This window comes from Amblyomma mixtum, chromosome 8, assembly GCF_055824585.1.
Source record: "Amblyomma mixtum isolate Tamu chromosome 8, ASM5582458v1, whole genome shotgun sequence".
NCBI classification, from domain to species: Eukaryota; Metazoa; Arthropoda; class Arachnida; order Ixodida; family Ixodidae; genus Amblyomma; species Amblyomma mixtum.
Window position 1 is genome coordinate 74,808,046 of NC_143019.1, and position 26,094 is coordinate 74,834,139.

At 43.3% G+C, this 26,094-nt stretch overlaps 1 protein-coding gene and 1 long non-coding RNA gene across 2 annotated transcripts; both read right to left on the reverse strand.

The window, feature by feature from the left end:
• Positions 1–16,386: 16,386 nt before the first annotated feature.
• On the reverse strand, positions 16,387–18,261 carry LOC149333031 (uncharacterized). The gene is made up of 4 exons (XR_016285182.1): positions 18,205–18,261; positions 17,637–17,726; positions 17,004–17,105; positions 16,387–16,560 (listed from the first exon to the last, which is right to left on the reverse strand). It is a non-coding gene; the product is annotated as an uncharacterized LOC149333031 (long non-coding RNA).
• A 2,636-nt stretch (positions 18,262–20,897) lies between these two features.
• LOC149333032 (uncharacterized) lies at positions 20,898–25,845 on the reverse strand. The gene is made up of 4 exons (XM_089557616.1): positions 25,783–25,845; positions 23,573–23,638; positions 22,073–22,270; positions 20,898–21,412 (listed from the first exon to the last, which is right to left on the reverse strand). Exons 2-4 carry the CDS (start codon positions 23,634–23,636, stop codon positions 20,898–20,900), a joined length of 777 nt encoding a protein of 258 aa, XP_089413742.1. The 5' UTR covers positions 23,637–23,638; positions 25,783–25,845.
• Positions 25,846–26,094: the final 249 nt, after the last annotated feature.

Sequence of the window (26,094 nt, forward strand, 5' to 3'; positions counted from 1 at the left end):
GGCTTCCTGCCTCAACCATAGTTTGGTCCCTCTATGTTTCTTACCCTTCATCACCCAGCACCTATGGACCATTTATGTGCCATTGGCATGTGCTGCAAATCACCAAACACATTTCGTACTCTTGCCCCTGCTAGATTGTTAGGTCGATGAGCAAACTAGCGCAACCTTTATTCTTTTTGTAAATTAATGTCTGCCTTTTACATTTTCATTCTCTGTATATACTATATGTCGTAAATACAGGGTGTGTCACCTAAGATTTTAGACAAATTTAACAAATGGGAATTTTTAGTTAGAAGAGCGCTTTTTTCAGCATACCATTGTCAGCGGTGCAGTACTTTAGAATACAGGTAAGACTTAACTTTCAGGCTAGTTAACCAATAATGAAGAGTTAACTTTTCAACTATTACTGTTGGACTCCAAATTATAAGGACGTGTAGACCACCGTAAGTAATATCTACATCAGTTTTTGTAATTTCTAATCCTCAGCGCTGTGGCTCAACAAATTTTGGCTATTTCCACGAGTTACTTGCAATGAAGAGGTCGGTTTGCCTGCAGGATTCTCGAAAGTACATGTATTTTCGCGCGATGTAGCCAAAATTTCTTATGCCACAGTACAGGTGGTAGCCATGTTTTTGCAGTTCTAAAAACTGGTTGCTCACTGCGTACGACTTCCTCAGACAGAAAAAAATTACTAATATATCTTACCTTCGAGAGTAACTCATGAATTACAGGCACCCTATTCACCCAAAACAGAGATAAAAAATTTATTACCACTATTGCCAACTTATGATGGCAACCGGCCGGGATGCATGTGCAAACATGATACACACGGACTGATGTAAAGGTCGAACAACATCGGGACAAACTTCAGCCCTTCAAAATAAAAAAACCTTTCGGTGGCCATTATCACATTCGCTGTGCACACTCACATATTTGGATATCACTGTGGTCGGTCCACGAAATGTTTGCGCATCTTCGCGTAGAATTGAAGACAAAAGAGAAGTAGACGTGCATAACTGATATCAATTGAAAACAACTTCAAGCAAGGTGCGACCGCAGTTCGCCTTGCGTGGCGGAAGAAGCTGTAAGGCCCCGGTCCGGCGGTTGTGAACAGAAACAGAGAAGAAAAAATATGACGAAATACTGCAAATATTTTAGACATTTTAGCTATGCGTTGTTGTTTCCTTCCTTTTCCATTGCATCTGTGTTAATTATGTGTAACTCATTGATCGTTACATACAATTCATGTAGTACGTATGCGATGTTACTTTTCTTGTTTTGCTTCGTGTACTACAGCATTTCACTTTTTTCCTTGAAGACTATTCATACAGTAAGCTTTGTGTGCACCCTTCCGGGGGAATTTTGGAATATACATTAAACTGCAACAGAAAAGCAGCAAGTTGAAAAATTAAAACCTTGAGAATCTCTCAGTGTAGAGAAGGAAAGAACGAACACGTACGAAACAAAAGTTCGAGAAGGTTTAACCACCGGCATGAACTAATAAACTGCCAACGTGCATCCGGTGAATGAATGGTTTATCCTTTTATGGGGTTTAACCTCCCAAAGCGACTAAGGCTATGAGAGACGCCGTAGTCGAGGGCTCCGGAAATTTCGACCACCTGGGGTTCTTTAACGTGCACTGACATCGCACAGCACACGGGGCCTCTAGAATTTCTCCTCCAAACAAATTCAACCGCCGCGGCCGGGATCGAACCCGCGTCTTTCGGGTCAGCAGCCGAGCACCATAACCACTTAGCCACGGCGGCGGCCCGGTGAATGAATGCGAAAGCTATAGTATAATACATTATTTATATAATTTCAGTCAATTTTTTATGAACAGGAACTAAACTGACACTGAGAGGACTTCCACAAAATATTTCTCCTTTTATGTGGTTGATTCGTGGACTTTTTGGGGCAGGATTGTGTTTGAACGTGCGCCATTTCCTTCCCACCAATACATGTAATTTGAAACTAGTGACGTCAAGAACGAAATGGGCTTGTGAAGGCAGGCGACTGCCATTCACGAACGACGAGAAACCCTTTTAACATTACTTAGCTGGCTATCGAAAGCTGCAAACAGTGGCGATATCGGAACCAATCAATTATTCTCGCTTCTTGCTTAAAGAAACAAAGTCATTTATTTTATTGAAAGTAGCCTCTTCGTCAATAAGAAGCGATAGTCTAACGTTACAGGCCGACTTCGTCTGGTCCGTTCAATTTTGTAAGGTTTTTATTTGCAATAAACTGAAAGGCGTGTACGTTTACTTACAAAACAAAACGAACGGAAGCTCTGCCTCAAGGCAAAGGAGACGTTGTGATAAGAGAGCTGGTTGTGAATAAGCTCGCTACTTGTATTTTGTATGCATCTCCTCCCGAGGACATCGAGTGTTCCGTCCTCAAGGTCGGAGCAGACAGGAAAGGGGTTCAGTAGCACGAAGACTTTCAAGCGCTGTTTTGCGGCTAAGAACGGCGTACCCTTACCTTTCAGAGAGCAACGAGGAAGGTCTAGCTGCCAAAGGCCCGATTTCATGAGTTTCCTTGTATTGCGCAAACAAGAAACGCGTCGGAATAAGGACAAAGACCCTTCAATGCGCAACTGAAGCATAGATAATGAGAAGGTGGGGCGGCTTTTTTTCCACCTATCTTTTTATTTTCTTTATTGATTTAAATCATTTTCTTCGCCTCCCTACTATTACAGTCATTACCACCACCCTTGGGGGAGGAGGCAGGAATCCGAGGAATCCATGTATTTTGAGAAATAATTCTTTATCGATTTTTCATTGATATTTTTTGTAAGAGCCCCAGTCGTCATATGCACTGAACACTGATTGATTGCGTCTAATAGCGGCGGCCATGCAAATACTTCATGTTCGTTTTTAGCATGTAAAGAAGGTTCTCACTGTTTTTGTTTAATCAATTTAATTTCAATTGCATGTTCTTTTTGGTAATCCAAACAGCAAAGTATACAAATCTTTCTTCTTTCACTCCCACCTTCCTCCCTTCCCTTACCGCGCGGTTCAGGTATCCGCCGAGATATGTGAGACAGGTACTGCGCCATTTCCTTTCGTCAAAAACCAATTTACCAATTTACCAATTTTTTGCACCAATTGGGACAAGTGGTAAGATTTTTGATCCCGTCGTTTAGGAACACTGGAAACGAACTTGTCATTCTTTCTCATTGGTGGTATATCCAATGCTTCAGGAAGTGGACTTTTTGTTCTTTTCATACGCAGAGTTTACCTATTTAACACTCGGACGTGCACAAGAGATATTCCACGTGTTTCACCTATAGATGTTTTCCATTTTGAAAAAAACAGGTTTTTCAAAAATTCACTTAATAATTCGCTAGTAATAGAGAAGAAAGAGTTAAGGAATAGAAAGTGTTGACGATTGAATCTTTATTGATTTGTCTTGACGTGCAGAGAGGAGTCCAAAGACCACCGCCGCCATCTTCAAAAATGGTGGAGTGGACGTCTTCATGAATCATTTCAAAACGTCTGCCGCTCACTTGCGAACTGTTAAATAAAAAAAGTAATATGAGAGGTTAAATGCGCAATTATTTGCATGATCACATATCAACATATGCTTTGCGAGCGAGAACACGAAAACAGCAGAAAAATAAACAGCATAGTTACAATCCTCAGGTACAAAAAAATGGCGCAAGAATCACACAGGCAAGCAAATTCCCTGCGGTGTTTGCGACTGTGATCGAGTCCACCAGTGAACCTGTAAATACACCTCTCTCGTCAGAATGACTGCACCAAAAAAGGCAAAGTTGCAATCTTGCAAGGATGTTTGAGTGGGTCTGCACGCTGCATCAATAAATTATGTTCCCGTTGTGCTCCAAAAAATATGGTTTTCAAATCAGTTGTGATGCAGGCAGTACGTGTGGGGCCAGTAATCTGCGAGTTGCTTTTGCTGTACGAGAGCAGACAGTACGCACCGCATCGGCACCTGCATTGATAGCCATTCCTGCTGCAGCTAAGACCTTGACCTGGAGGGCAAGAGCGGTTCTGCAAGGTAGTACAGGGGTCCCGAGCGGCCACTGGAAGGTATAAACGTGGTAAAAATGAAACATCCAGCAATTCGTCCCTCAAAACATATCTTCGCAAAATACGTGCAGCGTTCTTTCCCACAAACCGTCTTTCTCAAGAAAAATATAATCCTACGGAACTTTTTCATTTGGTCCAGCAACAGTTCGCGCTTTCAAGAAAAAATTAAATCTCAGTGTTTTCAACCGAGGAGCGTTAAGAATGAGTAGATTTACTGTTATAAGGATCGGATCAGCTTCTGCTCGAGGAGCGAAGGGCTACGCCCTCATATTAGATCAATTTGTTCCTCTCTCGGCAATTTGCTGCATTCTAGAGTACTTTTCAAAGCCTCTTCTGTAACCATAAAGCTTTAATGGGTTATCTTGAAAACGTAGCAGCACGAAAAAACGGGGACAAAATAGACACACGTACGACAGGACATATGCTGCACTTCCAACTGAATTTTATTGCGGAAACCAAAGCTTAAGTACAGCGCTACTATCGTCCCGTGGCAATCAACCGCAATGGTCCAAAAAAGCCAGTTCATTATCAAAAAGAGACAAAGAAGCGGTGCTAACACAATGACCACCTGCTTTTCTAATGTGATATGCCTCAATAATCTCTCTTTCCATCCGATCCTTTCCATGCCCAAGAAACTTAGTTTTCTGAAAAATGGGTTTACACTTAGAGTCCCAGCATGGTTAATATGGGTTAGCATGTTAATGTTAACCCATGTTAATGGATTAACATCGAGCTCTTGCGTAGAACACCATGGGCCGCGGGCCCCATTGTTTGGGGCTGCATGTCAAAACCTATAACAGAAGCTGCTACAATAGTTAGATGATTAATCGCGACACAGGAGCAGTTCGCTAAGCAAGGGACTTCTTTCAGGTTCTTGATGCTGAAGACACTGCCACTGCTTACCGCATCCGCACTGACACTCCCTGACGCCAATGAAGCAAGCGACGTTAACGTGTGGTGGAATACATAGCACCTGTGGGCATGGAGGCTCAGCTGAAAATAAAGAAAAAGAAATGAATGCAATATATTCTTGGCTACAAACATTCGTCACTGCAATATGCCGCGACAGAAATGTAATAAAGATCATTTTAGGTTTTGGTCTTGCGAGCCGAAGGCTTTAAAACGCATCACTTTAACTTAGGCAGCGTAGCTCGGAGAAAACAGGAGCTTATGACTGATGTGGCCCATTCACGTATTGTAAAGAAGCATTCCATCCAAGGAAAATCATTGAAGCGTGTCTAAAGAGAGTGTTGCTGAATTTAAAAAAATAGAATAAAAGAATAAGCACCTAGGATTAGAACCTTAGCTTGAGTTAATTACATAAATGGCGAAATGAGAATGGAAAGCAATTGGACGAAGATTTCTCCAGGCAAACTGATTTCCTCCTGGAATAAAATAGTAGGCTCCAACACAGTCGACGGAGCCAAGGGCGGCAGAGAGACATTAAATCATATGATCATAAGAAGACAATAAAAAAATTTGCTGAAATAAACAAACGAGAGGCTTTCGCCGAATAGTACTGGAGACAAATATGCGACGCCTTTACCCTGCAGTGTATTTCATCTAGCTCAGGCTGATCATAAGGAAACGACAAACTGGCCGAGGATGATAGCACGGGATTCACCCTGATAAAACTGGTCTGTAGACAGTCTATAGACCTCTGACACACTCTATTGCTTTAATATAGACATTTCTTTTGTTTATTCATAGTCTATAGAGAAAAGTATACTCAAAGAGTACTGCCGTAAATCTATAGATTGTCTATGGCATTTATGTTGCCTTTCGGCCAGTACATAGGATTTGTCTATAGTCTATAGACTTCATAGAGAGAAGTCTGTGGACAGTCTATAGACTGTCTAAAAAATTTCTTTAGGGGTCAACCTTATTGTGTACCCTGGAAGGAATTCTCGGCTGACGCTTAACTGAGCCGTCCATGCTGGCTGGCGTCATTCCAGAATAACCTTATCTGAGCCCGTTTTCATGACGAATTGTGCAGAGAACTTTCGTCAATGTGAAAACTATTGCTCGTTTGCCGCTGTGGCTATAGATTTCTGAGTGCAAGATATGATATGAATTGTGAGCTTTCGTTAAGGAATCGACTAACAAGATAAGCATTCGTTTCCTAAAACAATATTCATCGTTTATTGCTCCTCTAATATTGAAAACAACTGCGCAATTCGCTTTTTAAGGCATATTTTCATAAGCTCGATCACGCTTTTGGCGCCGTATGAAGTAAAAGAATTGTTTGCAAGAAAACTTTTTTTGCGAAACGTCGCAATATTTAAAATCTTTTAGAAAGCAAGGGGAAAGAAAAATAAAACAATGATTCGTCCACATTGGCAACACACTGACCAGGCTTGCAAGAGCTTATGACCACGAGTTTCACTCATTGAGGGAAAAAAGAATCTTCAGCTTCGTTGTTATCGCCCAGGACAGAATTATTTTTTGATACGTTTGTGTGCTTACTGCGAGAAATAAAAAATAATTTAAGCACGTGTCAAAAACTTGAAACAATTCTTCATTGAAAGTTTAAGGAACTTGCGCATTTTGGTAGCTTTATCATGGCATTCCTTCACACCTATCCGAACTTGGAAGAGACGACCACGATGAGACTCTCAGCGCAGGAAGCCACGAATTGAGCCATTTGGCGTCAAACAGCGCAGTGTGCAACGTTGGGCCGGTTGGTGAACCATCAGTAGAAGAGAAAGTTTTGCGAAAAACAGGCAGGATGGAGGAGTGTCAGCAACATTTTCCACGCAATATTTCGGCGTCACTTTTACTACTGTGGCAAGAATATTATAGCAAGAAAAAATTGAATGCAAAGCACTGTTCAACATGCGGAAAATCTATACGGGTATTATATGCTGGGTGGCTGATGGCCTCCCAAAAAATGACATTTCTGAAAACATATGCACTTACCTGAAACCGCAGGCGCTACGGCGACAAGGAGGAAAAAACACAGGGCGATGTACTCTCCATTCATGGCTGACTGAAATCAAGAACATGCAGCATTAAAGGATATCTGTATCTTTAGCGCCCACTGTGGCCTTGGCGTGAACAATGTGTGGCTTAACAAAATATAATGTTCCAATGGTACACGATGCCGCAGCGCCAAAATATTCCGGAAGATATTACGCTCTTACATTCCATCTACGGGCCTCCGTCAGGTAACTCTATTATGCTTGCGGCACTCCTTCGCAGAGCAACGCATTTAATTTCGTCCTTTTCTTATTTGAATAAGAAAATTTAAGGTGTATCTATGGGAAAGAGGTGAGAAAAATGAGTTACGTGAAAGTGACCCGAAGATTGGATACCTTGAATGGCATGGACTTCAGGGTAAAACTTCACCTATTAAGTCCTCGCGCCACTGCTAAAGGGCAGGGGCTACGCAGTCCTTTTTTTCCAGTCTGTCTTCTACCCCCCTCCCTGCAGGCTTAATGTTTGACGGTCATCTTTGCCCTCGTATTTGTTTACCTCGACATGCGTGCTTCTGTGGTCAGGAAGAAACATACATTCTCGCATGTTTTAAAGGGGATCTCAGTGGCACTTTTCAATCCGACAGAGGTTTATTTAGGCGTTTCACATTTCGAAAATAAATTAATACGTGCCCTGCATGAATCCGAAGAAGATGCCTTGTGCATGTCCGCTGCGCTCAATATTTGAGGCTATCACTCAGTGTTGATAACATGAGAAGCAGTACGGGAGCGCCTATAGAAGCGAGCAACTGCGACAAAGGCCGCGTCACGTTTGACACGTGCACTCCAGGGACATCCTTACGCAACTTATACTTCCTTACCATCTGCCTTGCGTTGTCTACACCTTGTAGCGTACTTTACAAAAGTGACTGCCCACAACGAAACGTATATGGACTTGTGCCAGTCAACTACATGGAGTCTTAGAAAAAAGCTTCCCCACAAGCAAGTTCCAGTTAACCGAATAGCCTAAAAGTCGCAGCTGTAGAAGCTGTTCGCCACATTCCAGTGAGAGGAAAAGGCTAAGGTTATCCTATATAACACTTGAGAGGAACGTTAGTAAACAAGATATGAAGTGTAAGAGGGGACGTTGCAAATAAACTGGGCACCTAGTTTACAGTTTTAGTTTTAGAAAGTTGGAAAGGAAAAATATGCCTTGCGTGTCATTTACAAAAGATGTGCGCCAGTCGCCCCTCTGATGTTCCCGGCGCATTGAGGACTCCGCCGCTTTCCGGCAGCAGCGGCGCACCGCCGTTTCAGTATCACCGTGAAGAGTAGAAATGGGAGCATCTACTCGTCGCACTGCTGCATTTCTTTGGCCCAAACCACAAAACAAGGCGATGAACGACTAAAAGAAGATAACAAACTTTACAGTCGATTTCCTAAGATTAACTAATTTTTTGCGCTTGCTGCTTATTACTCATTCCTTCGGCACTTTGCGACAAATGAAATTTAATTATTTTTTTATGTGCGCGTGAATCCTGAGATGATAACGAGCGCAATAAACCTCTCTAGTTTCTGCATTTTCGTGGCACTCCTTTACAAAGCTATTTATTAATACGCGTCTTCTACTAAATACGCAAGCTGAAGATTAACTTAATTGTCTTTAGTTATGGCCATCTAAAATCAAACTTCTACCTTTACGGTGCACAAGAAGGCTTTTTTAACAACCTGGTTTTAAAACTTATCCACTTATCTCTTCAATATTGAACGCTACGAGGTAACGTTGTAAGGTTGTTAATCGTAATTACTCCGAAAGTGTAACAGGTAGATCAAAATACAATGTAGTTATGAAATTTCTATAAGCTCTTGCATAGATATGCCTCAGGTGGTTATAGTTTGTGGACACACAACGGACGTAGTTTTTATTTTCGCGTTCACCTTTATGCGCGAGTTAGCAAAATATTGAACACAAAGCTTGCATGTAAAATCCTCAGGTACGGCAGACGCAAAACTTCAGACACATGTTACACTAATGTCGACAGTGGAACAAAAGACCCAAGATTTTTGAGGCTCATCTTTAAGATGACGCATGCGGTTATCGTGAATAATAAAGATATCCACTACGGGTTATTTTCGACGCCTCGAAATATCCTAACATGATCCAAAACCTTAGTATAAGGGCACCCCCATCGCCCACCCCTCCCCATAAAAGGTATACGTTGCTTTGACGTGGAGTAAAGTGTGTTCACCACACCAAGTTATTACCAATGAGCCACCAAGGCGGAGAGGCAGGTTTTGAGCATATATCAGCGCAAGCATTATGTGCTGCACGTGTTATAGCAGAAATAAGACTTGCTTGATACAAGTATGTACTAAGCAGGCCTCAATTCGGCTCGATATGCAGATGCAAAAAAGGGAGGAAAATGGGAGAATTACCCCGGGGAGGCGCTAAGTGACGTTGTATTTGGGAACCGTATACCTGCGAAATCCAGGAAGTCTGGAATGCAGCCTGTGGGTACATACTTATCAGTTCCTATCAACATAACAAAACGCACTCAGACAACGAAAACAGGCGCAGGATATCCATAACAACAAGGGCTGTAATCAGCGTAGTCCTGTGTTCGTGTACCTCATATTGCAAGTTTAAGTACCCGTTTGGTGTGAAACCGATAAGAGTAAAAAATGTCCTTTAGATTTCTGCAATATTATACCAAGAACAGTGCTTTTTCTCAAACAATTATTTTTTTTTTCAAACTAGACTATCATTTACTGAATAATGATGCTTGAAAACCGAGTTGTTTTAGAACGTTCCCGCCGTGATGTCTGTTCTCATGGGTACAGTGAACAAGTGCGATACGTTGAAGCTGTTACTTGAAGTTACACTCGATGGTCCTCTACTTCACATGGATCTTATTACCCATTACTAAGCACGTCGGTTAAGAAGAAGCGCATTTCGTATACTTACTCATAAACTGCAAGCATAATCACGGAACTCACCTGTGGCTTGTCTCGAGGAGACTGCTCTTAAAGATATAGAGAGAGCTGTGTGAATGTCAACGTACTCTGCAGTTGGAGGTGAACTGTGGTGCTCGAAGGCTTCTGCGAACAGGTTTGTCTCCCTGCAGCAGTTTTATGTGGTTGGTATGGAGGCAATTGGGAAGGGAAAAACGTCTACACGTGGCATTTCGTACGACTACTGCAATGCTATCCGGGTGACCGGCGGGCGAGGGTAGTGCATATCGGAGTCCTGAAATTGTTGCTCTTCACATGTGAGGGTGAAGTGATTGGTCAAGCGTTCTCTGCAAATCAAGACGAAATAGTTGAAGGTGTTTCTCAAGATATTTTTTCATTGGCTCCAGGGTGCCAGCTTTTTGTATATATCAATGCAGGCCAGAAAGGTACGAAACGAGTTTCATTGCGTCAAGAAATTGCGCATGCATGTGCTTTTCCTCAGTGGCAATAGGTTTGGTTCTAGAGGGTGCAAACCTGTGTCCGCGATCCACTAAGTAGTTTTGCTTCCAAAACTTCCTTGTGAAGTTTCTGTACTTCTGAAGGTTCTATAGCTCCTCCGGAGGTACTGGCTGAGTCCGTTGTCTAGAAGTACATTTTTGACTCCACTCCGAGGCCGTTGAAAAGCGCCATAAATTTGTGCTACCAATTTTAAACTTCGAAGCCTATGGTGTGCACGGTGTACATAGAAAAGAGTAGTAATTAAATGTTTGTAATGATGACAGCCCAACTACAGAGCAGGACCAATTCGGCACACAAAGAAACACAAATGACGGTAACATTTTACGACCTTACGGAATCAATAGTGGCCGCGAAATATGCCGACCGGAAAAAAATAGCGCCAGACGTTCCTCGAAAGTTACAGTCATGTAAAACTGAACTTACCCGTGCCTCTATAGAATGCCCTCGCCAGTATAAATTGCATTTCACCGCCTCGCTAGGTGCAGTCAACAACTAAAACTTCCCTCTCACAATCTTCACAGCAAAATTTTTGTTAGAGTAGCCAAAAACTTTTTAAACACGCTTTTAAACAACAACTTTTTAAACAAGTGTTCGTTCTGGGACAAGATAATTCTTGGAAAACGCATTTGCGGTGCCGTGTAACTGCGGGTAGGTTGCCATTTTTGTCGAAATATTCCAGACTCACCAATTCTTTAGTGCTAAAATCTCTTTTTTTATGTTCAAAACAATTTTTCTAATCTACGAGCGTTACGCTCAAAATTACAGATACAACGCCAATTTCAGAATAGTCGTAAAGGTTTATTCCTCCTTTAAAGAGAAAATAGGTTTTAGCAATGGACAATCTTAAAGGGGTCAAATGTGTGAAACTTGCAGGTAAAGCATGTGAACTCCTTTTGGGCTAGTGTTTGAACTGGTGACGTAATCGTTTAATAGAATCGCGACGGTATTAAAGCTTCTATGCAGCGCACAGCGCCAAGAGGGAGGCGCGGGAGGACGTCTCAGCGGCACAGGGACACTTTTAGTGCATGAATGCTTTCTTTGAAGGAAAAAAAAAACTCCATCGAAGGCAAAGCCCGCCTAGCCTTGTTTGGCAGCATCCAGCGAGGCAGGACAGAACGTCGTTTTAGGACAGCGCAAACAGATTTGAAATCTTACCTTCCGTCATGTCAGGCCGAGCTACGCCGCAGTCCCTTGGTACTTCTAGTCGCTAAAATTCCATCGCCGATTGCATCAATATTTTAAACGCTAAAGGAAAAAAATTTGGCGTGCTTTACCAACGGCTTATTTACGTTTGAATCCTTAAAAATCACAGAATTCTCAAAAAGAGGTGCACTTGCCTACTAAAAAGTCTCAGAAATCTGAACTAATAATTTTAAACTTCGAAGTCGTATGGTCCACCTGGTGTAAGTACATGTACGAAAGTTATAATAAGAGTGTTCATAATGAAGACAGTGCGAAGACAGGAAAGCACCATTTTTTCACAAAAAAAATCTTGCTGATATTCTAGAGGTTTACGGAGTGAATGCAATGTATGTTATAAATGCTCAATTATACAAGGGCTCCTAATCGCTTAAGGCAAACGTTTAAAAAACGACGCAAATATCTCCTAACTGTAAAACCACCACTCCATTGAGCGGGATCCCAGTTAAAAGTAACGAAGGCTTTTATAAAGAATGGGAGCCCTACGCAACTGGAATTTAGTGCCGTATAAGATTGGTGTATAATGCATCATCTAATAATTATGTGCCTTTTCTACAAATTTACACGAAAAATAATAATGAAAAAATCTGGCATAAGGATGAAATTGTCCAAATATTAGTCGCAAATCACCCTGGAAAACTCCCAGGTACGATGTTTACGACGTTGTACCCTTTAGGAAGGATTTAAAATAAATTGTCCATACGAAGTACACTAAGAACTCCGTTGCTCTCAAAACATCCATTTAAATCAAATTATCTGTTAGGTCGTCCCCCTCGGGGATTGCCTGGCAACGAAATATTCTTGACACACCCTGAAAAGCGAGTTTGAGTCCTTTTTTGAAGGCAATTAGTTGTGAACTTGAGAAAACTTCATTAAAAACTTTTGAAATTGAAGGAGCTGGCAGTGCTGTAGGTTTTTTATGGTATTATGCGTGCCAGTTATTTCTAAGCAGGGCATGTCATGAATAGAAACCATACGTTTTATGTCGCATCCGAGTATGTGTCCCGCCAATATGAAAGAGAACCACCTCTTTGAGCAGACGGACATTTTTCGGAGCTCTTATTAGGTTAAAAAATTTCAGATTTTATGAACAGAAAGGAAAACTGAACTAGTTAAAGAGGGATGAAAATGACCTTGTTACCATATAATTTTCAAATAATGACGTAGCAGTTTATGAATTGAATGCTAAGATATTGTTCCCTTTAATACTGGAACAACCTGTACATTCGGTGCCTAACGCTGTCAGCGTCTCATGCGCTGCCCCCAGATAGTGACCCAGCAACCGCATTCGATTCCGCAACATGCCAGCATTTGCAAATCTCGGCGCTGTCCCGAACTTCCTGGCCAATGACACATGCTGTTGCAATAAAGGAGTAAAATTTTTTCAGACGATGTCCTCTAGTCCTGAAATAGCCTTGTCACGTAGTAGTGCTTTTTTTTATTTGGTTTTACTTCAAAGGAGCTGTATAAGCGGCTAAAAGGATCTCTTTTCCAAAACACCACAGGCGGCAGTTCCTTAAAGTTATCTCGACCTTTACGTTTGTTGCATTCTTGCTAAGTCCAGGAGTTTAAAAGTTACTTATTTAGTCACCTGAGGTTTATGAAAAGAAAATATACTTTTGGCTAGGCGAAGCTACCCTGAAACTCGCTCAGGTAGATTCATTCGTGGAAAACAGTGTTGTTGTTTTAGGACTTACTTTATTATTGGTAGAGGAACTCTGGAAAGAACGAGAAAGAAAAGAAAGATCACATCTTTCTTGCTTTACTGCCCTGAAGTTGATGCAGCCAACCGACAAACAGCTATGCCTTCTTTAAATGATGCTGAATTACTGACATTAGAAGTCACCAGAAGGCAACCGTATTCGCAAATATATTTGTGCCACGTGCTTTATTATACACATTTGCATTCATACTTACAACCTAAAAAAAAGGGAAAAACTAGGCTGTACAATTTTCTTCTCGAATATAGTTTTCTGACAAAGAATTCGTTCTGTATTTTACAGGTAATGCTGAGTGCGTTGAAAACTTTGGTGGTTTGTTGTCAAGCGTCAAAACCGGGAAGAACAGCGTTTACGACGGTGTAGTGAGATAAAGTAAAATATAGACATTTGCTGTGCTCTATCGCAGCGCATTACTTTAAAAGAATCTCCTTGGCTCTCCGTCCTACAGTGGAGAAGGTTGCAGCAAAAGCGAGCGGAAATTTCAACCAGCTCCTCGGACAATATGCCGAATCATATTCAATTATTTTCTGCTCAACATCTGCGACTGAATCTTGCTACAAGGCATCTCCTTATGTGCATGAAAAAAAAAATCATATTATTTATTCGGGTTCGAAATTTTGTTTCTCTGCACCCTTTGAACCAGCTTTACCAGTATTTACCAGCGGTTAATTAATGACCCATACCAAACAATCCTTAACAAAAACATTTTTGCCTTGGAAACCGCTTAAGAACACCACTTTTTCACTTAATAGACGATTTCAATATAACGATCAATTCATCCGCAGATCACCCGACGTCAGTCTACATCTTTTCCAATTAACGTTTTTGCCGTACCCCATTGCTTTTCTATGCCAGTCTTAAATGCTTTGGTGACGTGACGTCACCAAAGCACGTGACATTACGTCACGTGGTTTGGTGGCTGCCCGGCCGCGCCCAAGGGCTGAACTGAGTGACTGCAATATGCTACGCATAAAATAACGAAGTTCCGTCTTAACCCCAGGATTCCCCGTCATGTTATATATAGACTAAACACAAAATTAAGCAGCTCGAAAAGCAGAAAAAAATCCTGCACAAATCGATTAATGGAACTAAACCAAACGTTGTGAATAAAATTAACTAAGCTAGGAATACTTATGTTGTTTGAGTAAAACCTTACTTATCTCCACACGTCGAATTCAGGCCTGTTTTTTTGTTACGCCAGTCATAGTAAAGTACGAAGTTTGAAAATAAAATTAAAAAAAAGAACGAGTGCAAGGGCGGATGCTAACCATTTGAATAAGTACTTCCAAAGCACTTAATATAAGGTTGAGGAGTTCTAAAATTCAGTATCAGCTCTTAAGACCTCAGCGAGTCCTAAATAACACGGCAGGGTGCTTTGGATATCCTAGAAAGGCTACTGCTCTTGACGTCATACCAAACATGTTCAGATGCTACGTGGGACAAATTTACAAACAGTGATGACCAACAAGAAGCTCCGCTCAAGGTACCCATATGAGGCACGATGAGAGTTCGCAAAGCTGTTGAGTGCCCCATACGAACATGAAAACTTTGATTTACAGAGATAACTGAATGTGACTTTGATGAGGATGGTAATATTGATGTCCTAAAATGCCGCTTTCGAAAGAGAGGGGCCATTACAGAAGGCGTTTTTGTCTACCAAAGTAGACCCCCAGACAAAATTTCTAAGCTTTTCACCCCAGCGGAGGGGAGCACTTCGGCAGGGGAAAGCGGAGCTTTTTGTGTAGTTCATTACTAAGCGTTGGGAAAATTTCATGTAAACCACAGCTTCATGCTCGATTTTATTTACTTTTTCTTAGTCGGCTGGGCAACTAAATTGAGGAGATTTCAAAGTACTATCACCGCAATGAAGCTGTCATTCTCAGCTTGCACCGCCGTCTTAAAGGACTCGCGGGCAGGCGCGAAAGTCTAGTTCATTGTGTTTTGTGTTCCTGCACATTTGCAGCATAAACAAAAACAGTTCCCTCAATAATTTTAGTTTTTAGCACCGCGTGCGTCATGACCTCCAGAAAAGCACACAGCAGACAGCATCTAATGAAATTATGAACAACATTCTGGGAAAAAGTTTAGAAAATTAAAAAATTGTAGATACACTTACAGAAATATTGAACGTAATAGTCCATCCTTGTTATATATAGCAGAATATTTCTCCGAAAGTGTAGTTGATTGTGTTTTGTGTTCCTGCACATTTGCAGCATAAACAACACCAGTTCCCTCAATAATTTTAGTTGTTACCACCACGTGCGTCATGACCTCCAGGAAAGCACACAGTAGACCCCATCTAATAAACTCATGTCCAACATTATAGGAATTTTTTGAGAAAATTAAAAAATTGCAAGATACTCTTACAGAAATATTGAAGGTAATAGTCTATCCTTGTTATATGTAGCAGAATATTTCTCCTAAAGTTTATTATATATATGTAGCAGAATATTTCACCGAAAGTGTAGTTGATTGTGTGTTGTGTTCCTGCACATTTGCAGCATAAACAACAACAGTTCCCTCAATAATTTTAGTTGATACCACCACGTGCGTCGTAACCTCCAGGAAAGCACACAGTAGATAGGATCTAATGAAATCATGTCCAACATTCTGGGAAACAATTTAGAAAATTAAAAAATGGTGCGACACTTTTATAGAAATATTGAAGGTAATCGTCCATCCTTGTTATATGTAGCAGAATATTTCTCCTAAAGACATTCTATCGATCGCATCGAACAGTTAAGACTGCCATAGAAAAACAATTTCTAACGCTTCTGACCACAGCAAAAAAAGTTAAAAGAAAAAATTCAGAACTGCCTTCAGGTGAGTGGCCGATATATTGATTCTTTTAGAGAAATCTTACATTATATGAAAAAATAGCGTTCATGAACGGTTCCTCGCACAGAAACGCTTTTGTCCACAATTGTTGAGTATGTGACACTCAAGGTGGACACCTTATGAGCTCACTATGGGAAGACATAAAGGAAACAAGAGAGCGTAGAGAGTTAACTGTAAGTGCATGCCTCATAAGTGGTTAACAATAGCGGACAGAGTTATTGAGAAGAGATTGTTGTCTGTTAAAGTTGATTCATTGGTCCTGACGCCCAGGAACTGTACAGAAGGCCACAGTCACAGTCAGCATAAACGATCAAGGAGAAACCTTGCCGAATCCTCTGGAAATGGCCGTCAGTCACCTGCGAACTGTGAATTAAAATAAGCGTCACATCACATGGTGAATGCGAAAAAGTTCGGATAGTCAGACAGCAAGATAAGTCATACAAGCATGAATGTGAAATCAACACCAAAATGAGCAGTATATTTTCCATCGTTGAAGTACAAAAAAAAACGGCACAAAATTCGCGCGATAAACAGTAAACCCCTGATCCTGGGAAGTTTCTGATATCGAGTGCACAGTAAACCTGGAATGATTTCATTCTTGCACGAAGATGGGAGTATCCTAGCTTCAAAATGGTGACTGTACATGCGTTGAAAGAACTTGTGTGTGCGTGCGCATTTTCACTACAAAATCATTTTTCCAATATGCTCCCAGTCCATGCTTTTTCAACCAGTTATCTTTGTGGCATTCAGCACTGACACAGTGTTTTCGAAGTGGCTTTTGCCATATGAAAATTAACAGTACGCACCGCAGTGACACCAGCATCCATAGCCATTCCTGTTGCAGCTGAGAGATCGGCCTGGGGGACATGAGCGGTGCAACAAAGACGTACAGGGGTCTTGATCACCAACTGGAAAATAAAACCAAATTAGAAAGAAAAGATCAAACATTCCATCACTAGAAAGAATTTTTGTAAACATGCACAGCATTCGTTCCAAGGAACGGCGTCTTCCTTTACTAATATGGTCTCGCTCTCCAAGATTCCCTTCAGTCTACCAAGAGTTGTGTGCTTGATGAGTGAAATAGGTCGAATCATATGCATTATTGTAGTCTTAATAACGCAGTGCAGATTTCCAATTCTATGCCACTATTTTGCTTAAACTACGTAATCGCATGCCCATACAATGGTGGAGTTTTGTTTTACCTCTTCAGAGTCTACTGCACCGCGGGGTATTGTATGAATATTTTCAAAAATCACGATTTTTCAATGCACTCCACCGCAAGTTCTGTACCAGACAATATGTGAGAGGCACCATTGTTTGAAGATGCAGGTTGCACTGATCATCGGCAGCCGAGACGAGTACGAGTTGCGTGATATGGAATTCGCCTAGCAAGAGACTTATTACCGGACTCTGTGTTGAGGGAAAGTTGCAATGCTTACCGCATCTGCACTGACACCTCCGAACCCCAATGAAGCAAGCGACGTTAAGGTTTGGGGCAGTGCATTCCAGCTGAGGGCATTTGGCTTGAGCTGAGAAAAAAATATAAACTTTATATATGATCCTCTTGGCAGCAAAGACTTGGCACAACTGACGCCGATGCAAAGGTATTCAAAGCATTATTTTAGCGAGAGCTACACTACGCCAGCCGCTTCGCGACGTCAGCGTGGCTGCGCGCTGAGCCGTGTCACCACGCTCGGCCAGCTGTGCGCATACGCGGAGTGACATCAGAGCAGGCAGCTGATGTGCGCGCCGTGCGCCTCGCCGCGTTGGTAGAGGTCATTTCCGAGGGTGATATGTCTTCTCCCTGTACTACAATGGGTTCCATGCCGCCGATGAGGCGCCGACGCGCCGGTGGTCCGAACGCGAAGCTGCGTCTCTAGCGGCATTCGGTATCGGTGGCTGCTGAGTCGCGAGGCTTAGGCTCGTATTCTAAAACGATCCTTGAATGACGAAGGGGGCGTCACGCACCGTAAGGCGGCCTGATGTCAATTATGAAACGTCCCTTACTAAGGGGCCCTGAGTCGGGGCCTCCTTGGTGCTTCCCCCCGCGAAGGGAGGCGGCATGCTGTCTACATGCTTCAGTAAAACACTCTCCGGGGCATGTTGGTTCACAGCTGTCAAGAATAAAAGGCAACAAGACGGCACAAAGTAGGAGAAAAAACGACAGGACAGGCGCTAACTTGCAACACTTTTAATGTCTTCATAAACCGCCGCGTATATATCACACACAAGGGGGGGGGGGGGGGGGGGGGGTAAGCCAGATAGGGGTGAACACAGTTGAATGCACGTGCGTAGGAACTCGAATGCGGCACAACAAGAACCGGGGATTCCACAGATATTATGGCATATCTAAAAACTGATGTTCTTTTTTGTATAGCATGATCGACGGGGTGCTAACACATGCGCTCCCACTTTTACATATTCGGTGCGCTTCTATCAATTCTCGTGCGATCGTGTCTTTACTCTTACAGATTAGACTTGTTTACACCTACATGCTTCACCTACATGCTACACCTACATGCTTCCTAACCTCGCTCTTCTACCTGAACGCATGCTTCCCCGCATGGTTTTGTGCACGATACGCTCGGCTGTAAAACTAGTGCCGTGCGCAGCTAAGATGCCCGCAATGTACTGACGGCTGGTATCGTTCTGTGGGCCGCAAAGATTTTTGGTGCCATTTTTACTGACATTGTGAGAAGCGAAAAGGGAAGAATGACGACCATGCGATACCTATCTGGAGACCATAGCTTCGAAAGCTACGCTAGGTTTCCGCGACGCGCACACGACCTTCTCTACGGCAGTGTTTACAAGCCTCCGACATTGACTCCAGTCCGGCATCTGGGCGACAGGCAGAACCCACTGCAGTATTATAGTGAAGAGTTTCTAGCCCGGTATCGTTTTTCAAAGCGAGCAGTTATCGCGATACTGGGAGACCTGAGATTGCATAAAAACACTGACAACAAAAGAGCGCTGCTACCTGCCCTGTTGAAGGTACTCATCACACTGCGTTTTTTATGGAACTGGTGCCATACAAACTGTTGTAGGTCGCCTTGTGCGTGTGTCTCAACCCTATGCCTGCCGAAACATCTTGGAGGTGACACAGCTTATCTGCTTGCGTCTTTATCTTAAGTACGTCCGGCTGCCAAACGCCACCGAAACGAGGTCAGTCATGACAAGGTTTCATGTCATCGGAAGATTCCCCGGGGTTTCTGGGTGCATCGATTGCACTCGTGTGCCAATGAAAAGCCCCGGTGGAGTTGATGTCGAAGTGTTCAGAAACAGAAAAGGGGTCTTCTTTATAAATGTGCAGGTGAGTGGCCCTTTTTCTCGAATTTGCAAAATTGACAAGAGCGCAATTCGCATTTCTTGCCAACGTGCAAAAAAGTTCAGAAGAGCATCTGCTGGTTCGTGGCCGTTGCTGTGCAGTTCTGGCAGCGTAATTTACCTTTACCACCGTACATGCGCCACAGAGGTGGTGATACTGTAGCTTGTGCGCACGCACGCACGCGCACGCACACGCACGCACACGCACACGCACGTGCACGCACGCGCACGCGCGCACACACACACAGACACACACACACACGCACACACACACGCACGCACGCACACGCATGCGCACGCGCATGCAGGCGCATGCAGGCGCACGCACAGGCACAAACGCACACAAACACACACACACACACACACACACACACACGCACGCACGCAGGTTAAATTGCTGTTGGTAACTTTTGGCATTATATTTATATATATTTCGACGACATACTTATCCAGAGTGCATGCGCATTTCAATGGCAATGGGTAACAAATTGTGCCTCAGAAAGCTTTGTCAAGCGCATCAAGTAGTGACAAAGGACACAAATTCAGAGAAGGCCGAGCCGTTTCAGTGCTCTAGACAAGTGTGTGGATGACTGTACATGGCAGCTGTACGCATGAAGTGTACGTCAATCCACAGGCCATTGTCTGAAATCATTCTTCTGCTTTTACAGGTTGTCTCAGGGCCCAAGCTTCACTTTTTCGGCGTCGTGACAAGCTGGCTAGGCTCTGTTCATGACAGTCAAACTTTTGATAACAGTAGAGTGTAAATCATGTACGAGCAGCTGGCAGTAAATGGCGTTCTCTTTGGCGACCAAGGTTACGCTTGTATGCCCTTCTTGATGACTCCATTGAAAAATCCTCGAACAACTTCAAACAAAAGGTAAGGAAGAATTGGCTTTGCTGAGGTGATGTAAAACATGCGCAAGCTCACATTTTGTCGTGTTCCTTGCAGTTACAACAGGAGTCATATTAAAACATGAAATTCAATTGAGCGGGCTTTTGGACTCTGCAAGAGACATTTTGCTTGCCTGAGGACAAAACTGGATACGCTGACGGAGCGACGAAGTGGTAAGCTGCAATAATAACGGCATGTGCAGCACTGCATAACGCTGCTTGCAGCTAGCGGTATCCTATCGCTAATGGCAATGAGCCAGATCCTGAAGATGCAGGTGCGGATTTGCGTGAATCCGACTCACTTTCGGGCACTCGGCATCTTAGGCACCTTATCTAGCGTTGCTTTACTAGTAAAGGTGGCAGCTATATGGACACTCAGTAGAGGTAAGCTGCGAATAATGCTGCATGTTACAACCTAAGAGATCCCAGTAGGTCAGACAATGGCGATTCTATAAGACAGATAAAAATGACTGTATGAAAAGACTTTATTCAATATCTGGGATATGGACAGGTACAGCATTGCCTCCTGCTTCTAGCAGTTCCAGGTTTTTTAGCAGAATTTTTCGCTTCAAAATCAGGACCTGTTCCTCTGCTTTTAAAACTCGAACTTTCATTTTATGCAACGCATTGCGCTTCCGCCTTTCGTCAGCATACTGTTCTTCCTTGAAGGCATGCTCATCATTGATCAGCTTCAGCCTTCTCTCATGCTCCATGCGCCTCTGAATGCGCTCTTCTTCTGAAGCACGAAGGCGTGCCTCCAGCTCCCTTAACAGTGCTGTGTCGACGGCAGTGAGTCGACTGTTTTGGCGACGGCCGGCCACTACCTCAGCTACAGAGCCTTGCTGGGCTCCTCCGTCTTCTATATCATGGCTGCATGAAGCCCTTGTGGCCCTGTCATCTACTGATGGCCCGCTATGGCTAAGATGGGGTGCTGGAGAGCTCAGCTCAGAAATGTTGAGGATCCCTCCCTGGTCACCTTTCCTTAGGCTCGTGCCGAAGTCTGTGGAAGAGAGTGTTGATAAGACATTTCACTATGTTTGGCAGCAAAACCAATAAATGACACATAAGAAAAGCAGATTTCATGGCACCTTACTCATAAGTTCAGAAAAAATTAATGCATCAACTATGCCAGTGCATGTCTATACTATACCGCCTTAATGGCACATAATGCACGATGTACTCTACAGTGCTCTTTGAGCACAATAAGCTCACGCAGATGTGTTGCAATGGAACTTTATAATGTGCATTCAGAGAAGGCATCCAGTGTTTGCCTTGTCACACAGTGGCACTAGTTCTCCATGAAAAACGCAAGCTGAAGAAAGTGGCACGGGAAGAGGCTATTCTTTTTTACATAATTGGCTCATGTGTTAATTTTTCAGACTGTGCTCCACAAACGGGAAATGTACATAACATTTATAGCAGCAAAAAAATGTAGATATTGATTCCTAAGAGAGTACATATGTGGTCAAGCTGTTAATATTGTAATGGTTGGGGATGGCAATATCGGGAAGCGAGGCCAGCAAGCCATTTGTTTGTCGATCGTAATTGCACGGGCCGTTAGCCTCAATCGAGCACTCACTACGTAGCAGTCAAGCGCGCGAAGGTGGCCGCAGAACCACGGAAACGATTGTAGTCGTAGCAGAAACGGTGTTACGCTTACCAATGACGCTGTCTTCAGGCTGCACGTTCCCTAGCCCCATGCCGCCAATAATGTCGGTCTGTCTGGATGGCATGCTGGCTGGCGACTGCGACGACCTGTTGCTGTCGAAGTGATTTGCCATTCGCACCGTCACACGCGGCACGAGCGCCTCGATTCGGGCAAGGCTGTCGTCCAATGGTTCAGACGGTGGTCCGCCGCCTGCAAAACATTATAATATATACTTGCAACTTTCCGACGGAGGAAAAGATTTCAGCTTTTCAGGGGAAAAAATAAGCGCAAACGTACCTGTGGCCACCACGCTCCTGGCCTGTTGCGCGTTCGCTTTCTTCAGTTTTTGAGATTATCCCATAATCTTTTTAGTTGTTTGTTTCCCGTGGGAGCACGTGCGTCATGCTTTTATACTGAAGGCATAGCCGCTTCCATGCTTTTGCCTTCGTGTTCAGCGAAATACATTTCGAAGATATTTCGAAAAAATATATAAGCGAAGAAATTTCTTTTCTTCTCGGTAGGGCTCCAGATTTCTCAGCAGAATCTTGCGTGTACCGGATTTCTTGATGCGCTGTGATTTCGCATTCATTAGGCCATCAAACTGTCAAGCTTGATCCCTACTACGTTGGTTGGTTTGGTTGGTTGGTTGCTTTATAGGGGCTTAACGGCCCAAAACAACTCAGGCTACGAGAGACGCCGTACTGAAAGGGTCCGGAAATTTCGATCACCAGAGGTTCTTTAACGTGCACTGACACCGCACTGCACACGGCCTCTAGAATTTCGCCTCCACCGAAATTCGGCTGCCGCGGCCGGGATCGAACTCGCATCTTTCCGGTCAGCAGCCGAGCGCCGTAAGCACTGAGCCACCGCGGCGGGGCGATCCATACTACGTGTAACCGTGGGAACAACTTTTGTTATTCATTTGAGTTCAAATTGTTTTTCTTGCTCGATTTTGCGTTCCGCGTCACGTCCACTGAAATATTTGTTTCAGGCAATATATCCTCTTCGGCAACTCATTACCCAAGAAAAAAAAAGCACTTTGGCTTCTGTAGAATAGCCCCACTTTGCACAGGCTTGCAAGGGTTTGTTTCTCAACATTTTATTCAATCAGTGAAAAAACTGCATCTTTGTTGTGGTCGGCCATGTCAAGTATGGCACTTACAAGCATGGCACTTACAAGCAGAAATAAATAAAAATGTTCTATATACGTGAAAAAATTCAAACAGGTCTTCGTAGGAATTTGAAAGTACCTGTATTTTTCGCTACTTTGTTGATCTAGAGGCCACACACCATCCCTAGTTCGATCAGACGGCTACCAACACACAGCAAAGACGGGAATACTAGAATTAGTACTATATTTAGGGTGAAATTTCAGATGACGACAGAGTTTTGAGATAATTTTTCGCAGGTAAAGTTCTATAAAACGCTGGGACATACTAGACGAAAGAAGGAATATAGTGGGTGGCTGACTCCCGGTCTAAAGAAGACGTTTCAAGGAACATGTATACTTGCCTGAAACCACTGGACCTAGGGAGACAAGGAGGAGGAAGCATAGGGAGATATACACTCTCTTCATGGCTGGCTGAAATGAGAAGATGCAACATTACAGGATATCTGTTTTGGCGGGAAAACAGCGTATCTTTACAAAACATGAGGTTTTAATGACACACTAGGCGATAGCGGTGGACTGCTACGGAAGCTGCTTGTGCGCATGCACATAGCCACGCGCCACCTTCATGTAACTCAAAAGCTTTCGCCCCTCATTATCACGATGACAACTTCAGTTCCGCCACTTTCTGAATGACAGCATAAAACTGAAGGGGTCAGAGTGAGATCCAGGGACGAAAACAATAAGTCGCACTGACTGACCTACTGACTGACCTACGGCCTGCACTTCCGGTTATAGCCTGACCATTCAAGTCTTCGCGCTACTCCTGGCAGGCAGGTTTTCCGAGCAAAACCGCTTATACCCACTTCCATCTTTCACTTGGACCTCATTCAGCGCTAGCAAATTTTCTGATGTATGTCGCCCTATTGATTATTCACCTCGGCATGCATTCGGTTCATAAGATACATAAATTTTCGCAAGCATTAAATACGATCTTGAAGACCCTATTCAAAACGAAGCTGTTTTCTTGGAGGCTTTGTACGTATTAAAAGCTATTAATATGCAGCCGATTTTATCAAAGCGTACTTGTTGGCTTATGCCCATTTTGCGCAATCTTTCAGAATACGAAAGGAGCACTACCGGAGCGCATAAATTATTGATCGACAGCCAGAAAGGTTCTGTTACAGCTGATGCGCGCATTTCAAGAATGTGTCTAGATGACTGGTACTTCTTACGCTCCCTACCTGCTGTATATCACAAAAATGCTCCTACACGGTGAGTTCTATATAGACTTGTGACAGCCGACAATATGCGGTCACGGAGCAAGAAGCCACACAAAACCCGAGCAGGATGTGGCTACCCGTAAACTATAAAAGCCGCAGCTCCGCTAGCTTTTGGTGTCGCTCCATGAATGTGAAAATGGTCGAAGCAACCGACAGCAAGACCAGCGAAAAAAGTTAAGCATAATGTTAGAAGCACGATGTTAGCAGGATAAGCAGGATGTTTTTGCGGCGCCGAAAGAGAACATGAAACACTACACAGGACAGTGAAATCTCTAGAGGCAGTAAATGCAAGATTTTTGATGGCGCATAGCACAAGATCGGCGTAATTCCGGCAGCGCTATGAGGCGACAGAAAAGTTTGAGCGCGCATCTTCAAAACGACTAATACATACATTTTGCAGCCATATCGACTAATACACAATGCGACTGCGGACTAGTTTCAACCACCTGTTGTTGCCAAATACGCATCATAGTCTAAGTCTGAGGGCTCTTTTGCATTTCGTGTCCCTCGAAAGAGTGCATGCCACGCCTCCGGTGATCGGACAGGGTTGAGCACCACAGCCATTGTCAGTGAGCCACTACGGTCGAGGTGCAGTGTGTGCGACAGGTATTAGTTACACAGTCTCATGTGTTGCTTGAGGTAAAGCACCAAAAAGGTCATGCATGTTGCAAGAAATCGCAATTTTCAGGCTGAAATTGTCTGAAAAAACAGGTACGAAAATTACGCGGAGAGCAGGGCCGTGGCCCATTGAAGTCGTTTCGTGGAGTTGCTGATTGGAAAACGCATCAGCGAAATATAGTATAATATTTCGGAACTTTGGGCAACTTGAAAAAACGCACGCAATGAAAGCACACAAAAAACAACGCTAACATCAACTGCTGTTAGTGTTTTCTTGCTTCGCTTCTCTCGCCGCATTTTCCGTTTTCATTTTTCACTTGCACGTAAGTTCCGCTAAAGTCGTTGAATGCGCTTGCTCACGAAACAAATCGGAGAAGAAAATTTCCGCAGAAATTTCTCTTTACTGCAACATTGCCTCATCTGAAAAAATTTCTCCGCAAATTTGGAGTTTATTAGTTTGCCTTTCGCTGATCCTTTGATCCTATGAACTTAATATTTTTCAGAGTTACTGCCGTGATGCCTTAAGCATGCTTTTTAGGTTTTACCAATGCAAAATGAAATCAGCACACCGCAACACATTGCATGTGTTATTGTGACTAAACAAGATGCTGCTCTATCCCATACTCACCTTAACGCCGTACAGAAAATTAATCGGTAGTAAAAGGCGGATTTTCTACTTAGCCCTCAACTGTAAGCATGTTCATGCAACTCACCTGTCGCTGTTGTTGCGGAGAGACTGCTCGTAAGGTACACACAGAGGTATACGAATGCCAACGCCTTTCCCATTCAAGCTGGACTCTGTTACTCGAAGCGCTCAGCAAACAGGTTTTGCGTCTTGCAGCCAATTCACGTGGTTGGTGCGGAGGCACGCGGGAAGGAAAGAACACGTCTAATTTCGCACGACAGCTGCAATAGTTTCTGGATATAAAGCGGGCGTGGGTAGTTTCTGTTTAAGTCGTGAAGTTGTTCCTTTTTAAATGCGGCCGTGAGCTGATTGTTCAGGCATTCCATGAAAGAGTGACAAA

What these genes read in the sequence shown, in the direction of transcription:
- LOC149333032 (XM_089557616.1), bottom strand. Translation starts at nt 23,636, where the DNA reads ATGAAGAGAGTGTATATCTCCCTATGCTTCCTCCTCCTTGTCTCCCTA. An exon ending in CCTAGGTCCAGTGGTTTCAG is followed by an intron (nt 22,271 to 23,572) that starts GCAAGTATACAT and finishes AATGTTTTGCAG; the next exon opens with GCGGCGGACCACCGTCTGAA. An exon ending in GCCTGAAGACAGCGTCATTG is followed by an intron (nt 21,413 to 22,072) that starts GTAAGCGTAACA and finishes TCTCTTCCACAG; the next exon opens with ACTTCGGCACGAGCCTAAGG.